At 32.5% G+C, this 15,311-nt stretch overlaps 1 protein-coding gene across 2 annotated transcripts; it reads right to left on the reverse strand.

Moving 5' to 3' along the window:
* Positions 1-12,840: 12,840 nt before the first annotated feature.
* Positions 12,841-15,045, reverse strand: LOC143602438 (ras-related protein RABH1e-like). Of its 2 annotated transcripts, none has more exons than XM_077079540.1 (6): positions 14,718-15,045; positions 14,432-14,502; positions 14,239-14,327; positions 14,039-14,150; positions 13,734-13,824; positions 12,841-13,123 (listed from the first exon to the last, which is right to left on the reverse strand). In XM_077079540.1, exons 1-6 carry the CDS (start codon positions 14,832-14,834, stop codon positions 13,058-13,060), a joined length of 546 nt encoding a protein of 181 aa, XP_076935655.1. In that variant the 5' UTR covers positions 14,835-15,045; the 3' UTR covers positions 12,841-13,057. The 2 variants fall into 2 exon arrangements, with proteins under 2 accessions (XP_076935655.1, XP_076935654.1); XM_077079539.1 differs by having other exon boundaries at positions 12,841-13,134.
* Positions 15,046-15,311: the final 266 nt, after the last annotated feature.

The raw sequence follows: 15,311 nt of genomic DNA on the forward strand, positions 1-15,311 counted from the left end.
ATCACACGGGGTTTAATTAATATAATAATGAACAACTCAATAACAATCATAGAATAAAATCATAATAATATGAACTTGACAATAGAAAATCAATTATATGTTCGTTACTCAACCCAAAACAATCGTCAACACATCGTCAATCAACCAAACATAGGTAGTTCTAAGTGTTTTAGCCGAGCATGATGAAAGATAAGTAGCAAATATCAATAATAATGATCATCATGTCTTTAAAAATAAGATTACAAAGTGTGTTTAAATGATGAAATCAAAACTGAACTCACAAACTTGATGAGTTTTTTACTAAACTAGTGTAGTTGGTAAAATTATTTACCAAAATAGTGTACTTTGAAACTTAATTACCAAAATAGGTATTTTAGTGGGACCCACCATCCACTCACCCACTTCCTCTTCATCTTCCATCTAAACCCAATTTTCATCTCTTAACCTAGACCACCATCAACTCTGATCAAATAATCCGGTGACCACCAACAATCTTCCACCGATTACCATGCCCTAACACAGTTAGTCGCCATCAGTCCGTCACCGGAGTTCGCCTAACATGTAACTATCTCAATCTACGTATACGTTAAAGATTTCATTTTTATCAACGTATTCAAGAAATGCAGGTGGGAAAGACCTTGCGTGAGGCGCGTGGACCGAGTGGGGGCCACCGGAGAGGATGATTACAGATGGGTTTAAGTCGGTGATGGATTTGAGTGAGGAGGTGCCGGAGATGCAGAGGGAGAAGATGGATAAGGAGCGGATGCACGATTACCATACCTTAAAACTATTAGCATCTGTCGTCAGTCCCGTCCGTCACCACCGGAGTTCAACAGTTCGCCGGAACCGTGGCTAGTTCAACAGTTCGCCGGAACTGTTGCTGTCGGAACTTTTGGATGATGTGTGCCTCGTCTATGTCGGTCCAGAAACGAAGCGGAGGTGGCCGGTTTGTGTTTTAGGGTGTAAGAAGGGGCTGGTCGTCGGAGGTGATCTCTGAAATGTATTGGGTCGTCGGAGGAGAACTCCGGTGGTGACGGGCGGGACCGACGACAGATGCTAATAGTTTTAAGGTATGGTAATCGGTGGAAGGTTAATGATGGTCGCCGGAGTTTTGATCGGAGTTGTGGTGGTCTAGGTAGAGAGAGATAGAAAATGGGTTTAGATTTTAGAAGGAAGAAGATGAAAAGAGTGATGGGTCCACTAAAAATATCCATTTTGGTAATTATGTTTCAAACTGTACTATATTGGTAAATAATTTTACTAAGTACACTAGTTAGGCAATAAACTCCAAACTTGATTGGAATCTTTTTTGATTTTTTTGCTTTCTGCCTTGATGTATGCGACTGCTGTGTACTCTATAAAAATCCAGCCGCCAAATAATATTCCCTTTTTGTTCGTTGCTGCCAAAAGTGTCCACCTTCCCACCTTGTTGTGTTAATTCTTTTAATAATAACACCCTCCATGAAAACTTATGGGTTTCGGTAGCTAGCTCCAACAAACTTGGGTTCACTTTGATATCATATCCTTTCCTTTAGAAACCATACTGCACTTCGTTTCCTTGTATATTTTTCATTATTGTAGACATGTGCACCTTTTCTTTTTAATAAAATGTCACGTTATCTGGGATCTTAATTCTCAAGTTACCTATATAATAAGAATATTTCAACTTACAAACTCAACATTAACATCAACATGGCACCTTTCATTAGTTTACGTCCTTTCCCTCTTATTATATGGTAATGAATTATTTGAAATATAATATATTTCTTATTATAAGAATTAGTAACGAAAAAAAAAATTAGTTTAAAGATTCGCTCATCAGTCTCAAATTATGTAAAAGTTTTTTTTTTTTTATTTTAGCTCATAATATCTTAACACCATTAGAATTCACATATGAACCATTTGAGACTAATATTTAATAAAACTTATTCAAAACCAATTAAAAGTGTAGGAAATATTATTATAAAAATATGCATGATTCAGATCACATAAACAATGTACACTAGAGAATTACTAATGCATCAACAACTCTATTACGACCCTCTGATTAAAAAGTTCTAGTTCCACCACTGACAATAATCCCATACAAAACTACTATAAGTACAAAAACTATAGTTAAGCACCAACCAAACTTTAAACCCATGTAAGTCTAAAACAAGCCATCCCACAATAACAAGTTCATACAAACATACTAAGAACCCACAAACTAAAGTTAAACACCAACTAAAATATACTCATCTCAATCCAAAGACATCAGCTATAAACTTCAACTACAACCAACTATAAACCTATAATCATAACTAAAAGATCCCAGCAATCAAAAAATATAGTTCACATAACAAACAAATTTATACGTGTTATATCAACCAAAACTTGGTTGAAAAATCAAACAAATAATTAGAAAAATATAAGTGCAAAATGAAAAAAAAACAAAAACCTAAATAAACCCATGTAATATGTGGGCTAAAATCTGGTGTGTGTGTGTGTGTGTATGTATGTATGTCTGTTTGTATGTATGTATGTATGTATGTGTGGTTAGTGGCCCATGTATCACATGAACTTAAGCATATGTGATTGTTTATTTGAATAAATATAAAATTATTAATTTATGTGAGCATATGATTTTACGTAAATATTATGTTTTTTTGTAATTAGAATAAATTGAATGAATAGAAAGTTACGAGAATTATAGGTTTATTATTACGTGTATAAGATTAGAATATCACATAATCATTACGTAAAATTTGCATGAGCAATTAAAATATATTGTTAAAAAACATTTAGTTACAAAGTTATATAGTATAATGAAAGTTATCGGTTTGGTAATATACGAAATTGCATTTTACAAAAACATATGAAAGCTATTATGTTTGATAATATTTTGTGAAGAAGCTTAAAAATGAAGGAATAATTTATCAATGTCGACTGTCTTGTATGGAGAAATGACTTTTAATTTTCTATTTCGGCTATTTAGTAAACTATAAGTAATTAAAAACAGAGGTTACATCCATGTTAATAGTTGGCTAATTATGGATGTAAAGACTAGCAAATAAACATATTAAAACATATTTTATTTACGAAGTTTCAGTATGTTTGAAATAACTGAAAACATAATTATGCCTACAAGTTTAAAATATAGTCAAATATTTAATTATTGTAACTTTAAAATGTAATATTGTAGTTAAAACAAATTAGTGAAACTTTAAGTTTAATTCTAGTTCAAATTACATAATTAAATAATTGTTAAAATTGGTAAGAGTTTATGTGACATCTTGTGTTAAAAAGGCTAGAATGATATTATGCGTCCACATAGGTTTTGTTTAATATTATAGTAAGACTTTAAAAAAATTCATAATTGCTTTATTAAGATAATTAATATTAAATAGTAATAAATGCATTAAATGTTATATCATGTAACATAAAAATTAAATAATAATGAATGATAATTAAAAAACTCAAAAAGCTTTCGATTGAGGATACCGAGATGCTTATAGAAAGATTCACTAAAGAGGAAATAAAAGATGTGGTGTTCAGCTGTAACAGTGACAGAGCTCCTGGCCCGGATGGGTTCAATTTCAAATTCATTAAAAAATTTTGGGACTTGTTTGAGGAAGACTTTTACAAATTAATGGAGGAGTTTTTTGTTACTGGAAAACTCAACAGAGGTGTTGGCACTTCCTTCATCACCCTTATTCCTAAATGTAGAGACCCGGTGAATCTCAATGAGTATCGTCCTATCAATTTAGTCGGGGTGATTAGTAAAGTGGTTTCAAAGGTGTTAGCTAATCGAATTAAAAAGGTTTTGGGCTCGGTTATTTCTGAATCTCAGTCGGCCTTTCTAAAAGGGAAGGCAATTCTAGATGGGCCGCTTATTGTTAACGAGCTCATATGTTGGGCTAATAAGTCGAAACGTAAAGCCTTTTTCTTGAAGATAGATTTTGAGAAAGCCTACGATAATGTTAACTGGAAGTTTTTACTTTCGGTGATGGAGCAAATGGGCTTTCCGGAAAGGTGGTGTAGATGGATCTTGGGCATTCTCAATTTGGCGTGGTCGTCGGTTATAGTTAACGGATCCCCTACTTTTGAGTTCCAGTGTTTTAAAGGAATGAGACAAGGAGACCCAATCTCCCCGTTTTTATTCTTGATCGTGATGGAGGCGCTGTCAAGTATGATAAATAAAGCGGTGGAGGATGGGATCATTGTTGGTTTCAGGACTCCAAATCGCGGTCCTCTTGTGTCCCCTTTGCTTTATGCCGATGATGCAATGATAGTTGGGGAATGGTCAAAGGTTAATGTGGAAAATGTTGCGAGACTTCTGAGGTGTTTTAATATATGTTCTGGTTTAAAAATAAACATGAAGAAATCTGTTATGTTTGGTTGCAATGTATCAGATTGGGATATTAGCATGATGTCAGGGGTTATAGGATGTAAGAGTGGAAAAATGCCATTTTTACACCTTGGTATTTTAGTGGGAGCGAACATGAACAAAATAAACAATTGGAATGGGATTGTTGAAGTTTTTGAAAAAAGATTGGCTACTTGGAAAGCTAATTCCTTGTCTATAGGTGGTAGGGTGGTGTTGATTAAATCGGTTCTCGAAAGTTTACCGGTTTACTATTTTTCCTTATTTAAATTTCCGGGTAAAGTGGTGGAGAATTTAGAAAGGATTATGAAAAGGTTCTTATGGGGTGGTTCGAACAATACAAACAAGATAAATTGGGTGGCTTGGGAGCGGGTGACAACTAAGAAAGAAGAAGGTGGGCTCGGTATCTCGCGTCTAAGGGACATAAATAATTCCTTATTGGCAAAATGGTGTTGGAGGTTTAAAGCTGAATGTGACATCCTTTGGAAACAAATCATATTGGCAGTCCACTCACATGGTTCAGGATGGGAAACAATACCATTTAGAAGCAGCTATGCAAGTGTTTGGAATAATATAGCAAAAGTGGTGGAACAATCTAAAGTTTAAAGGAAGTAAAATGGGAGATTTAATAAAAGTAACTTTAGGAGATGGAAAAAGGCTTTGTTTTTGGACAGATATATGGGTTGGAAATTCTAGCTTAAAGGATGTTTTCCCTAACCTTTATAAACTGGAGAAGAACAGATTCTGCAAGGTGAGTGATCGGTTTTGGCGGAACGGGTGGACCTTCAGCTGGGCTTGGGAGTGGTCAAGAAATCCTAACTCAGATCAAGAAAGAAAGGAATGGAAGAAATGCTTTCAACTATTGTGTGCTGCAAATTGGAAGGGGGGTGTAGATGGTTAGCGATGGATGGGAAATAAGGAGGAGGTTTTTTCAGTGAGTTCGGTCAAGAAGTTGTTAAACAAAAATAAAGTTTATAGCCTCAATTACATCATGAGATGGAGTAAGTGGGTTCCGGCTAAGTGCAATATACATGCTTGGAGAGCAGAGATGGATAGAATTTCGACGAAGACGGCGCTCGAAAGAAGAAACATTTCAGTGGTAGATGACCGATGCCCTCTATGCGATTCGGGACGCGAGTCGGCTGATCATATCACTACGGGCTGTATTGTGGCGGCGGTGGTGTGGGATCATATAAGTCGTTGGTGCAAAGTTCCTCCTATATTCGGGTTCACGGTTAGAGATTTGTTAGACCTTCATAAGTCTATTGATTTGGGCAAACTTGAGAAGGAAGTTTTTCATGGGATCGTTATTATTACTTGTTGGAATATTTGGAAGGCGATAAATGACAAGGTCTTTGAAGGCAAACATGTAAAAATCGAAGAGATTATAGGGGAAATAAAGTCGAAGGGGTTTCTTTGGTATAAGCATAGAACAAAAAATAGACATATAAATTGGACGAATTGGTGTAAGTTCTCGTTAATGTAATTTTCCTTGTTGGTAACTTCCTCCGAGTGTGGAGGAAGTGGTTTTCGGTGTTTTTTTTGGTTGTTTATAAAAGTTTACCGTTCGAAAAAAAATAGATGAATATGTATAAATGGAAATTGATTAGTTGGCATTCCATGTGGATTCCATAGTTAAAGGTCATGTGGAAACATGTATTGCTTTATATATATACTATGGTATAGCCCGTGTTACACACGGATGGAAAAACATATTAACAAATCAGATAAATATAGACAACATATTCAACCAACACAAATATGTTTCGAGCAAAATGATACTTTTCGGCTGACAAATGTAATAACTAATTATTAATCTTAATACAATAGGGTATAAGAGAACAACAAGAAACTTTAGAAAATATAATCAACAAGTTACCAAGATTATTGTACAAATTTTGCAAATATTATAGAAAGATGTTGCTTTCAGAAACTCTTCATCAAGAGACGACAACAACTTCAATGTAATTGGTTTGCAAATGTTCAAATCATTGTCATTTAGCAATCCAAACATACTACAAATGACAAATACTGCTATTAAATAAAAGTAATATATTCAAAAATATTAATAAAAATATATAGGAAGAAAAAAACATACAGTGTTAACATCATTAATATATTTAAAATCAATTTCATTATATAATTCTTTTATTAACTGTATACATTAATCTTGATATTTATACGTAATTAAAAATTATTCAAATATTAATTAAATGACAACTAATAAATTAATTAGTGGTCAACATATATTGAAAAAATTTATATTCAAATGATATACATATAAAAAGTATAAACTGTTTTGAAGTTGACAAAATATAATATCATTAATTATAGTTATATCATTTTGGTTAAATGATAGTTAGTTATCACAATATTTGAAATCATTCTTAAAATACACAAATCTTTGTAACAATATTATTAGTGTAATTAAAATAAATTTGAGTTTAAATAATTTAATTTGACTTCCATAATTACTCGGTTCTTTTGGAAAGCGTTAATAATTAATAATTTGACTTCTAAAATTAAGTAATTTAATTTTACTTCCACAATTAAGTAAATGAAAATCAAATTGTAAATTAATTAATTACCTTAAATATCTTTAAACAAAAATCAACTGTCATAAATTGAATTAAAGATAAATAATTTGCAATGATTTACGTGAAATTAAATGTTGGTTATTACATTTTTAATTTAATAATGGTTACCATACCAAAAAAAACTAACCAAATAAAAACTAATATTTAATAAATGATTATATTAATAAAATACATTTAATATTAATTAGAAATGATATATAGATAATATAAAATTGTAAAACACCAAAGGAACTTCACTTGATACAAGAAACTTTTGAAGAAACTTTTAAATGGAACTTGATCAATAATGAAAATCATGGAAATGTTAAAATAAGTGAAAATCATGAAAACTTAATTATTGTATTTATGTAATTAAAATCATGGAAATAAATTAAATATAGAAAATATAATGTAAATGCTTATTTGCAATAAATTATTATATTGCAAATCTTGTAATTAAAATCTGGAAACTTTTTAACTTATTTATTGGGTTTTCCATATATAACGTAATTGGTTAAAATATAAAATATAATGTATCTCACAATATAATAACATAATAATGTTTTAGTCAAAGATATTGAAATATAAAAATGGTAAGGTGTAAATGGTATTATTTCTGTCAAAATAAGATGTAACAACTAATTAGAAAGGTAATAAATTAATAATAATAAAATTACTAAACTTATAATAATTATTATAAATTATAGAGATTATCATTAATAAATAGATAAATATAAGATACAAATAAATTTTTCTTTAATACATCGGTTTTGATTTAAATGTATTAAATGGACTTTGACCAACAATAATATATGATTAATTATATAAAAATCAAATAAATTACATGAATTGCGAAAAATACATAAATACATGAATAATTACAAAATATGCATCAATATTAAAAAAAATAATATATCTTATCAACAAATCTTCAACCAACGAAATTAGCTATATCAAGCTGGGAACATAACCTATAATGAGAAATTAAATATTAATATTAATATCATATAATAAACAAATTACCAATTATGGATGATTTGAATTATGTAAACAAATGTAAAATTGATGTTCTAAATAATAACTGAATATTTGAATCGTGTTACCGGAAAAACGAAATAGGGAAAATCTCCATTGTATCTTCGATTTTGATATAGAATCTAAAGAGATTATAAGAAATTCATATAATACTTAATATAAATACAAACAAAAACGGAAAACAAAAACTTTACCGGAAAACCATAATAATTTCAAAACTATCAAAGAGATTATAGAACCTAAAGAGATTATAGAACCTAAAGAGATTATAAGAAAATCATATAATAATTAATATAATTACAAACAAAAACGGAAAACAAAAATGTTACAGGAAACTTTACGGAAAACCTTACCGGAAAACCGTAATAACTTCAAAATATCAATTCAATTTTGGATTTTGATATACAACCTAAAGAGGTTATTACAAAATCATATAACAATTAAAATAAATATAAAACCATATCGGAAAACCTTACCGAAAAAAGATATAACCTTGCCGGAAAATCATATAACATTGTTGGCCATTAGAGTATAATATATAACCTTACCGGAAAACGATTATACCCGATCTACATTACCAGAATATACGTGGATGGTGGAGTTAGTAAGCCTAGAGAAAGAGAGATTAAAATGATTAGGGTGGAAAATCTTAAGGTTTAAATATAGTGTGTGATGATTTGGCAAAAATAGGAGACAAAAAATGACTTGGCAATGATGTGACATTGATGTGGGGATGCTAGTTGAATGACATGTGGACAATAGGTTTTGTTTTAATAGTATTGTTATATATATATATATATATATATATATATATATATATGTAAGGCCCCGTTACCGGTAACCCTACTTTCGTGTTGGATTTACTCATAAACACAGTTCTAAATATCAGAGTTAATTAAAACATTTACGCGGAATATAAAACTTTCATAAAACATTACAATATTTCATAACTTGTCTCAAAACATCATTTGTCTTTCACATTAAAACATTAAAATTAAAACATCATAAGTCTTCAGATGCTAGATTCTTGTTCAGTGCCATGTGTCTCCTCAAGCGAGCTGCCTCATCCTACTCACCTGCGTGCATACTAAAAGTCAGCTACGCTGAGTGAGTTCTAGATAATCACATAGTCATACCATTCACATAACATTATATTCTTTCATTCATACTTTCATACTTTCATACTTCCTTACTTTCTTACTTTCATACTTTCTTTTGTATTAACTTACTTTCATATCTTACGTTATAAAGAGCATTACGCCCTACATTCCTCGAGTATTATTAGGGCTCGGTACCCTCCTTCCTCGAGTATTATTAGGGCTCGGTACCCTCCTTCCTCGAGTATTATTAGGGCTTGGTACCCTCTTTCCACGAGTATTATTAGGGCTCGGTTTCCCTCTTTCCACGAGTATTATTAGGGCTCGGTTTCCCTCTTTCCTCGAATATTAGTAGGGTTCGGTTCCCTAGTTCTCGAATATTAGTAGGGTTCGATTCCCTCTTCGTTACCATACAACCATACATCGTACCTCGAGTATTATTAGGGCTCGGTACCCTTTTCGTAACCATACAACCATCCTTTCCTTCTTTTATTAACTTTATCACATTCATACACATAAGCATACATATCATACTTACTTAACTTAGCGTTACAACCTGACAGTACGTGCAATATCCGAAGATCGTTCACGTACCATCAAGCAATCATTCATACATTTCACATTATCCACATAAGGCATACACTTATCTCTTAGGATAAGTGTATTAACAAACATATTGAGTATGCACACAGCCCCGAAAACGTAACACATAAATGGGGCTAGAAACTCACCTGAACACGGTTACGTTCACCGTTGATCGTAACCCCTTTCTTCAGTTGTGCACAGCTGACTGTATAACAAGTATACGTATCAATTAACTATCACTTCTCATAATGTATCTCTATCTTTATGTGACCCACAACGAACGGGGGTCCGGGGGCAGCGCCCCTGGCAGCGGGGTCTAGGGGCGGCAGCCCCTAGCAGGGTCCAAGGGGCAGAGCCCCTGGCTGGGGTCGAGCTGCCAGGTCAGCTTGGAAAAATTTTATTTCCATTAACTGTCTTAACACATTTTTCATTAGATTTTTAATTTATTTTCTAAACGAACTTGGCTTTAGGCGAAGTTAAACCTCAGGCGAACTTAGCTTTAGGCGAAGTTAAACCTCAGGCGAACTTAGCTTTAGGCGAAGTTAAACCTCAGGCGAACTTAGCTTTAGGCGAAGTTAAACCTCAGGCGAACTTATCATCAGGCGAACTTAAACCTCAGGCGAACTTGTCATCAGGCGAACTTAGCTTGCAGGCGAAGTTCATCAGGCGAACTTAGCTTGCAGGCGAAGTTCATCGCTTGAAGGCGAAGTTGCCCAGATGAAGGCGAAGTTGCCCAGATGAAGGCGAAGTTGCCCAGATGTCCGCTGTTTCGGTTTCTGATCAACATTTCGGGCGATTTTAACACCCATGTTATGGTTCAATACCACCCACTACACTTCCTGACCATTTTCGGTCGTTTATACACTAAAAGCTCGGATCTTTAAACTTCCAAGATCAAGAATCATACCTTTTGAGCTTGTTTGGATCTCGTTTATCTTGGTATCACCACTAATCTTTCTCTCTTACCCGGACCTCGCTCGATCCTTCCTTCTTTCTCGGCCAGGCCGGCGGCGGTTTTGGGTGTGCTTGGTGTGTGTGTATATGTGTGTTTAGGAGAGTGGGGGAAAATGAAGATATTTTGGGATTTTGGGGGTATTTATATCCCTGAAATCCCATTCTCATTTAATCCATCTCAAATAATCCAAGTCCAAGACCCGCTCCTTCCCCGACATTAATCAATTACGCGAAATCACTAAACATAACTTCCTTTATTTATCATTAAAATTTTAGGATATTACAATATATATATATAGGATCAGGATCATGAGAGAACTTTTTTGAAATTGAGAACTATTTTGGACCACAAAAAACCTAAAAATAAAAAAAATTATAAAATAAAAATAAACATAAAAATCAAAAAAGTAAAAAAACCATTTTTGTTATTTTATCATCCCGGTTTCATAAAAAAAAACCCTCGGTTTAGCTTAATTATATACACATATGTATAATATATACATATATGTACATTTACATGTTTTTTTGTACACATGTGTATAATTTAAGATAAATGATACTGTACATATGTGTATATTATGTAACTAAAGATTATATAAAATTATACATATGTGTATAATACAACGTTTTTTTTTTTGTTTTTTTAATTTTTTTAATGAAATCGGAATAAAATATAAGAATTTTGGTTTTTTTACTTTTTTAAAATTTTTATTATTTTTTGATTTATGATTTTTTAAAATATTTTTTTAAAGGTGTTTTTAGTGGTCCAAAATAGTTCTCAAAGTTCTCAATTTGGAAAGGGTTCTCTTAGGATATTTACCCTACATATATATATATATATAATTGCATATCGTAAAATCCTAGGTGTCGCTCTCAGGTTGTACCCCCCATTTTCTAGAGCCACCAGATTGTTTGATTTATAAATGGAGGCTCGTCATGCTTTTGACCCGAATTCACGAGTATGGGTATCACCAAACCCGGATAGCATTTAAATGGGTTATAACATCTCATTTATTTGTAAAACTATTTTATAATCAAACAATAATTTTCGCTGGTCATGGGGCCTCACCAAACCTGGATAACCCTTAAACGGGTTATAACATCTCATTTATTTATAAATAACTCCTTAATCATCAAAGAATAATTTCCACAGATTATGATTCTTACCAAACTCTAGTAGCCCTCAAATGGGTTATAAGATCTCATTTATTAATAAACTTTATCATCAAACCCTAATTTAATTTATCTGCTTTGCATGTTTCGTTGCTTATCTATCATATTCATCGCCGCTTAACTTTTGATACTACCCACAATCATCAACTACATCAACGCCCTTTTTTCATTAGACAAATATTTTTGTTCACGTTTGTACATTTAAAAAACAAGATGCTCGTGTTCGTTTATGTATGTTCGTTAAAAATATAAAATAAATCATCATAAATAGCAAAACGATTAAAAACAAAACTTTTAGTAAACTCCCGTAACACGGGAGAATCAAACTAGTATATATATATAATACACTCAGATTTTTGGTTTGTTCAAAAATCACAAATCCGTAACTCAATTCAAAGACCAAATTTAAATTTAACTTGGGCTCCAACTCAAATACCAAAAAACCAAATTTAAAAGTTTTAAGTCAAGTTCGAATATCAAACACTGTCATGGTAGCATCCCGATCAAACTCAAACGACATAATTTGTGCTCGAAGTTGTGTGACTTAAAGTATGTGTTATGTGACAACAATTAAGAGACTCCACAGTATCTGTTTGTAGATTATAGGGGTCGCCAAACGAACATGGTCAATTATTTATGATTGGGTTAAGTTACCAAAACTTGTTTATTTTGATTCGATAAGAGATATCCTTGAATTTCCATTAATGAGGAGTGAAATATTTCTATCTTATTTGTAACAAGTTCAATTATTTAGAAATCAAGGAATGAAATTATTTATGATAACGTTTCTCTTTCGGTGTCTAATGTGGTGAATGACATTAAATCAACCTCTTTCTTATGGGTGAAACATAGAAGCAAACAATCGAAGTTTGAATTGAGAGAAGTGTTGTAAGTTCAATTTTTTGAATCTCTTTATAATTTGGTTTATCTTTAAAGACTTGTAGTTTGTACTTTTCTTTCCTTGTACGGTTTTTATTTTTTTTTATTCTTGTACGTTAGTCCCTTTTTTTAGTAATAATACTGGCCTTTCAAAGTAAAAAACGACAAGTAAAACCGGGTCTAACAAACATAAAAGAAAGTAACAGCAGAAATCTTGTTTGTCAACCATAGTGTGTAGGTACTCTAAAGATGCATGATATCATCTTACTTTCATATCAAAATTATCAACAAATTAACTTACCAACCAACCCATTATAATAAAAGTTGTCTAGCACAGGCACCCTCCTCCTTGCTTGTCAGACTGTGAAGCGTTACCCGAAGATTTCAAATTCACATCAACCAAATCTTCTTGTTTTGTGGAAGAAAGCGTCTCCATCCCCGGTAATGCACCAGCAATCTTTCTAAATAAAGGCTGTATCAAATAACACAAATGATTTTTTTAATTGTTTTGGCATTGAGGTCAACAAAGCAAGTGTTTAAAAGTCTTTGTGGGCTAGCCCAACCCGCATCAACGACACACTCATTTTGATGGTAAGTTTGATGGAGGCATATTTAAAGGTAGGGGTGTAAACGGGCCAAGTCAAGCCTAGGTCTATTTAAGCTTGAGCTGGCTCGTTTAACTTACAAGAGCTGAAGCTCGACTCTGAGTAGTTTTCAAGCTCGAGCTCGACTTGGGCTATATTCGTTTATTATTTATTAATTGAACATTATACATTAATAATTATTTTTATACCTATTTATAATTATAATCTTTATGTTTAAGTATTATATAATTATATATATTATACATTAAATAAAACTTATATAAATAATAGGCTTGCTTAGGCTCACGAGCTAGCTTGAGCTCGATAACTGAAGCTCGTGCTCGTTTATTAAACAAGTTTATTTTTGGACTTGAACTCAGGTTTGATCTGGTATAAGATCGACTCAATTCGAGCTTTAGCGAGCATATCTGAGTAGCTCACGAGTGGCTTCGTTTGCTTACATCCGAATAAAAGTGAAAGACTAAACCTTGATATTGAATCCAGCTTTTGCACTAGTTTCTATGAACATGACGCCGAATTCACGAGCTTTGCCATCGCCTTCTTCAAGTGAAACTTGCCTATTTAATCATCAAGTAAATGGAAATCACATTTACATAAAAAAAAATGGGTTTGTCATCATATTTAAGTCATCAACTATTAAAAATCAATAAAAAAATAAAAGAAAAAAATTGTTGCTGAATTCCCAATCCAAGTTGTCATGTTTTGACCTCTAGTAAAAAGGACTTGCTTGTTTTAAAGTATAAGAGAGCTAGTAAAATATATCTATCTAACCTTTTGTCATCAAGATCGGTTTTGTTTCCAACAAGGACTATGATGACATCAGTGCCACGCTCAGTGCGCACTTCTTCTATCCATTTTGCAGTGTTCAAAAATGACTGTCGATCTGCAAAATAGCAAGTGCAATATAAGTAGATAACAGAAGGTACTCTTGTTTAAAGAAAATGCAAGTATCATTATTTGTTGTAACTCACTAGCAACATCATAGACGATGACTGCAACTGATGAATCTCTTATGTAACTTGGAATTAGACTCCTAAATCTTTCTTGTCCAGCAGTATCCCTGAAAACAATGCATGAAACTGAAACCACATGAACCATATCTAACAAGAAAACCTTAAAAGAGAGAGAGAGAGAGAGTGAGAGAGAGAGAGAGAGAAAACCTACCAAAGCTGTAACCGAACTGTTCTATCTTCAAGGTACATAGTTTTTGACAAGAAATCTATACCGATGGTAGCCTGCAATTAATATCAAAAAATATATCTGAACAAACTTTCTCCGTTAGATCAAAATCAATAATCGAACCGAAGGAAATTCTCTTCTAAAATGAAATTATAATATAATATCATCATGTCGGGGTTCCTATATTAGACAACATCTCAGCTTCATGCATTGAATTCTTGGAAATAACAAGAGATCAATAACAACAAAAGGAATGACTGATTATTATTACCTGATAGGATGTATCGAATTTGTCATACATGAATCTGGTAATGATGCTGGTTTTGCCAACGGATTGATCGCCCAAAAAGACCAGTTTGTATTTGGCAAGAGGTGACACCACCGCCATTTTTATAATAATTATTATTAATATTGTCTCTCCGGCGATCTGAATCTGAATCTATGAACAAATGTTTGTTAGGTCACAAAGGGAGGAAATAGAAGAGAGATGTTCGGAGGAGAGAGAAGAAATCAAAGGTTTCATATTCAAAATGCATTTATACGATTATTATTAGGGAGAAGAAACCGCCAATATTATCTTCATTTCATCGATATTTACTTTTACTTTTATTTCTCAAATAAATAAATTAATTGAAGTTTAGGTCCCTCTAGGGAGACCCAAAACGCAAGATGCAACCCATGGTGGATTCTTCGCAGTTATGGTTAGAGTTGTCCAAAATGCCTGTAACGATTCCGGCAAAATCAGGTATACCCTAACCGGTATATACTATTTATGTGTTATTTAATAATGAATATGTGAATTATGATGCGTTTATACGAGTATGTATGATTCATAGTACGAATTATACTCGATTATATAGTTAAT

Source organism: Bidens hawaiensis, unplaced genomic scaffold, assembly GCF_021521415.1.
Source record: "Bidens hawaiensis isolate Kalapana, Puna unplaced genomic scaffold, B.hawaiensis_p1.1 tig00058915_1, whole genome shotgun sequence".
Classification (NCBI taxonomy): Eukaryota; Viridiplantae; Streptophyta; class Magnoliopsida; order Asterales; family Asteraceae; genus Bidens; species Bidens hawaiensis.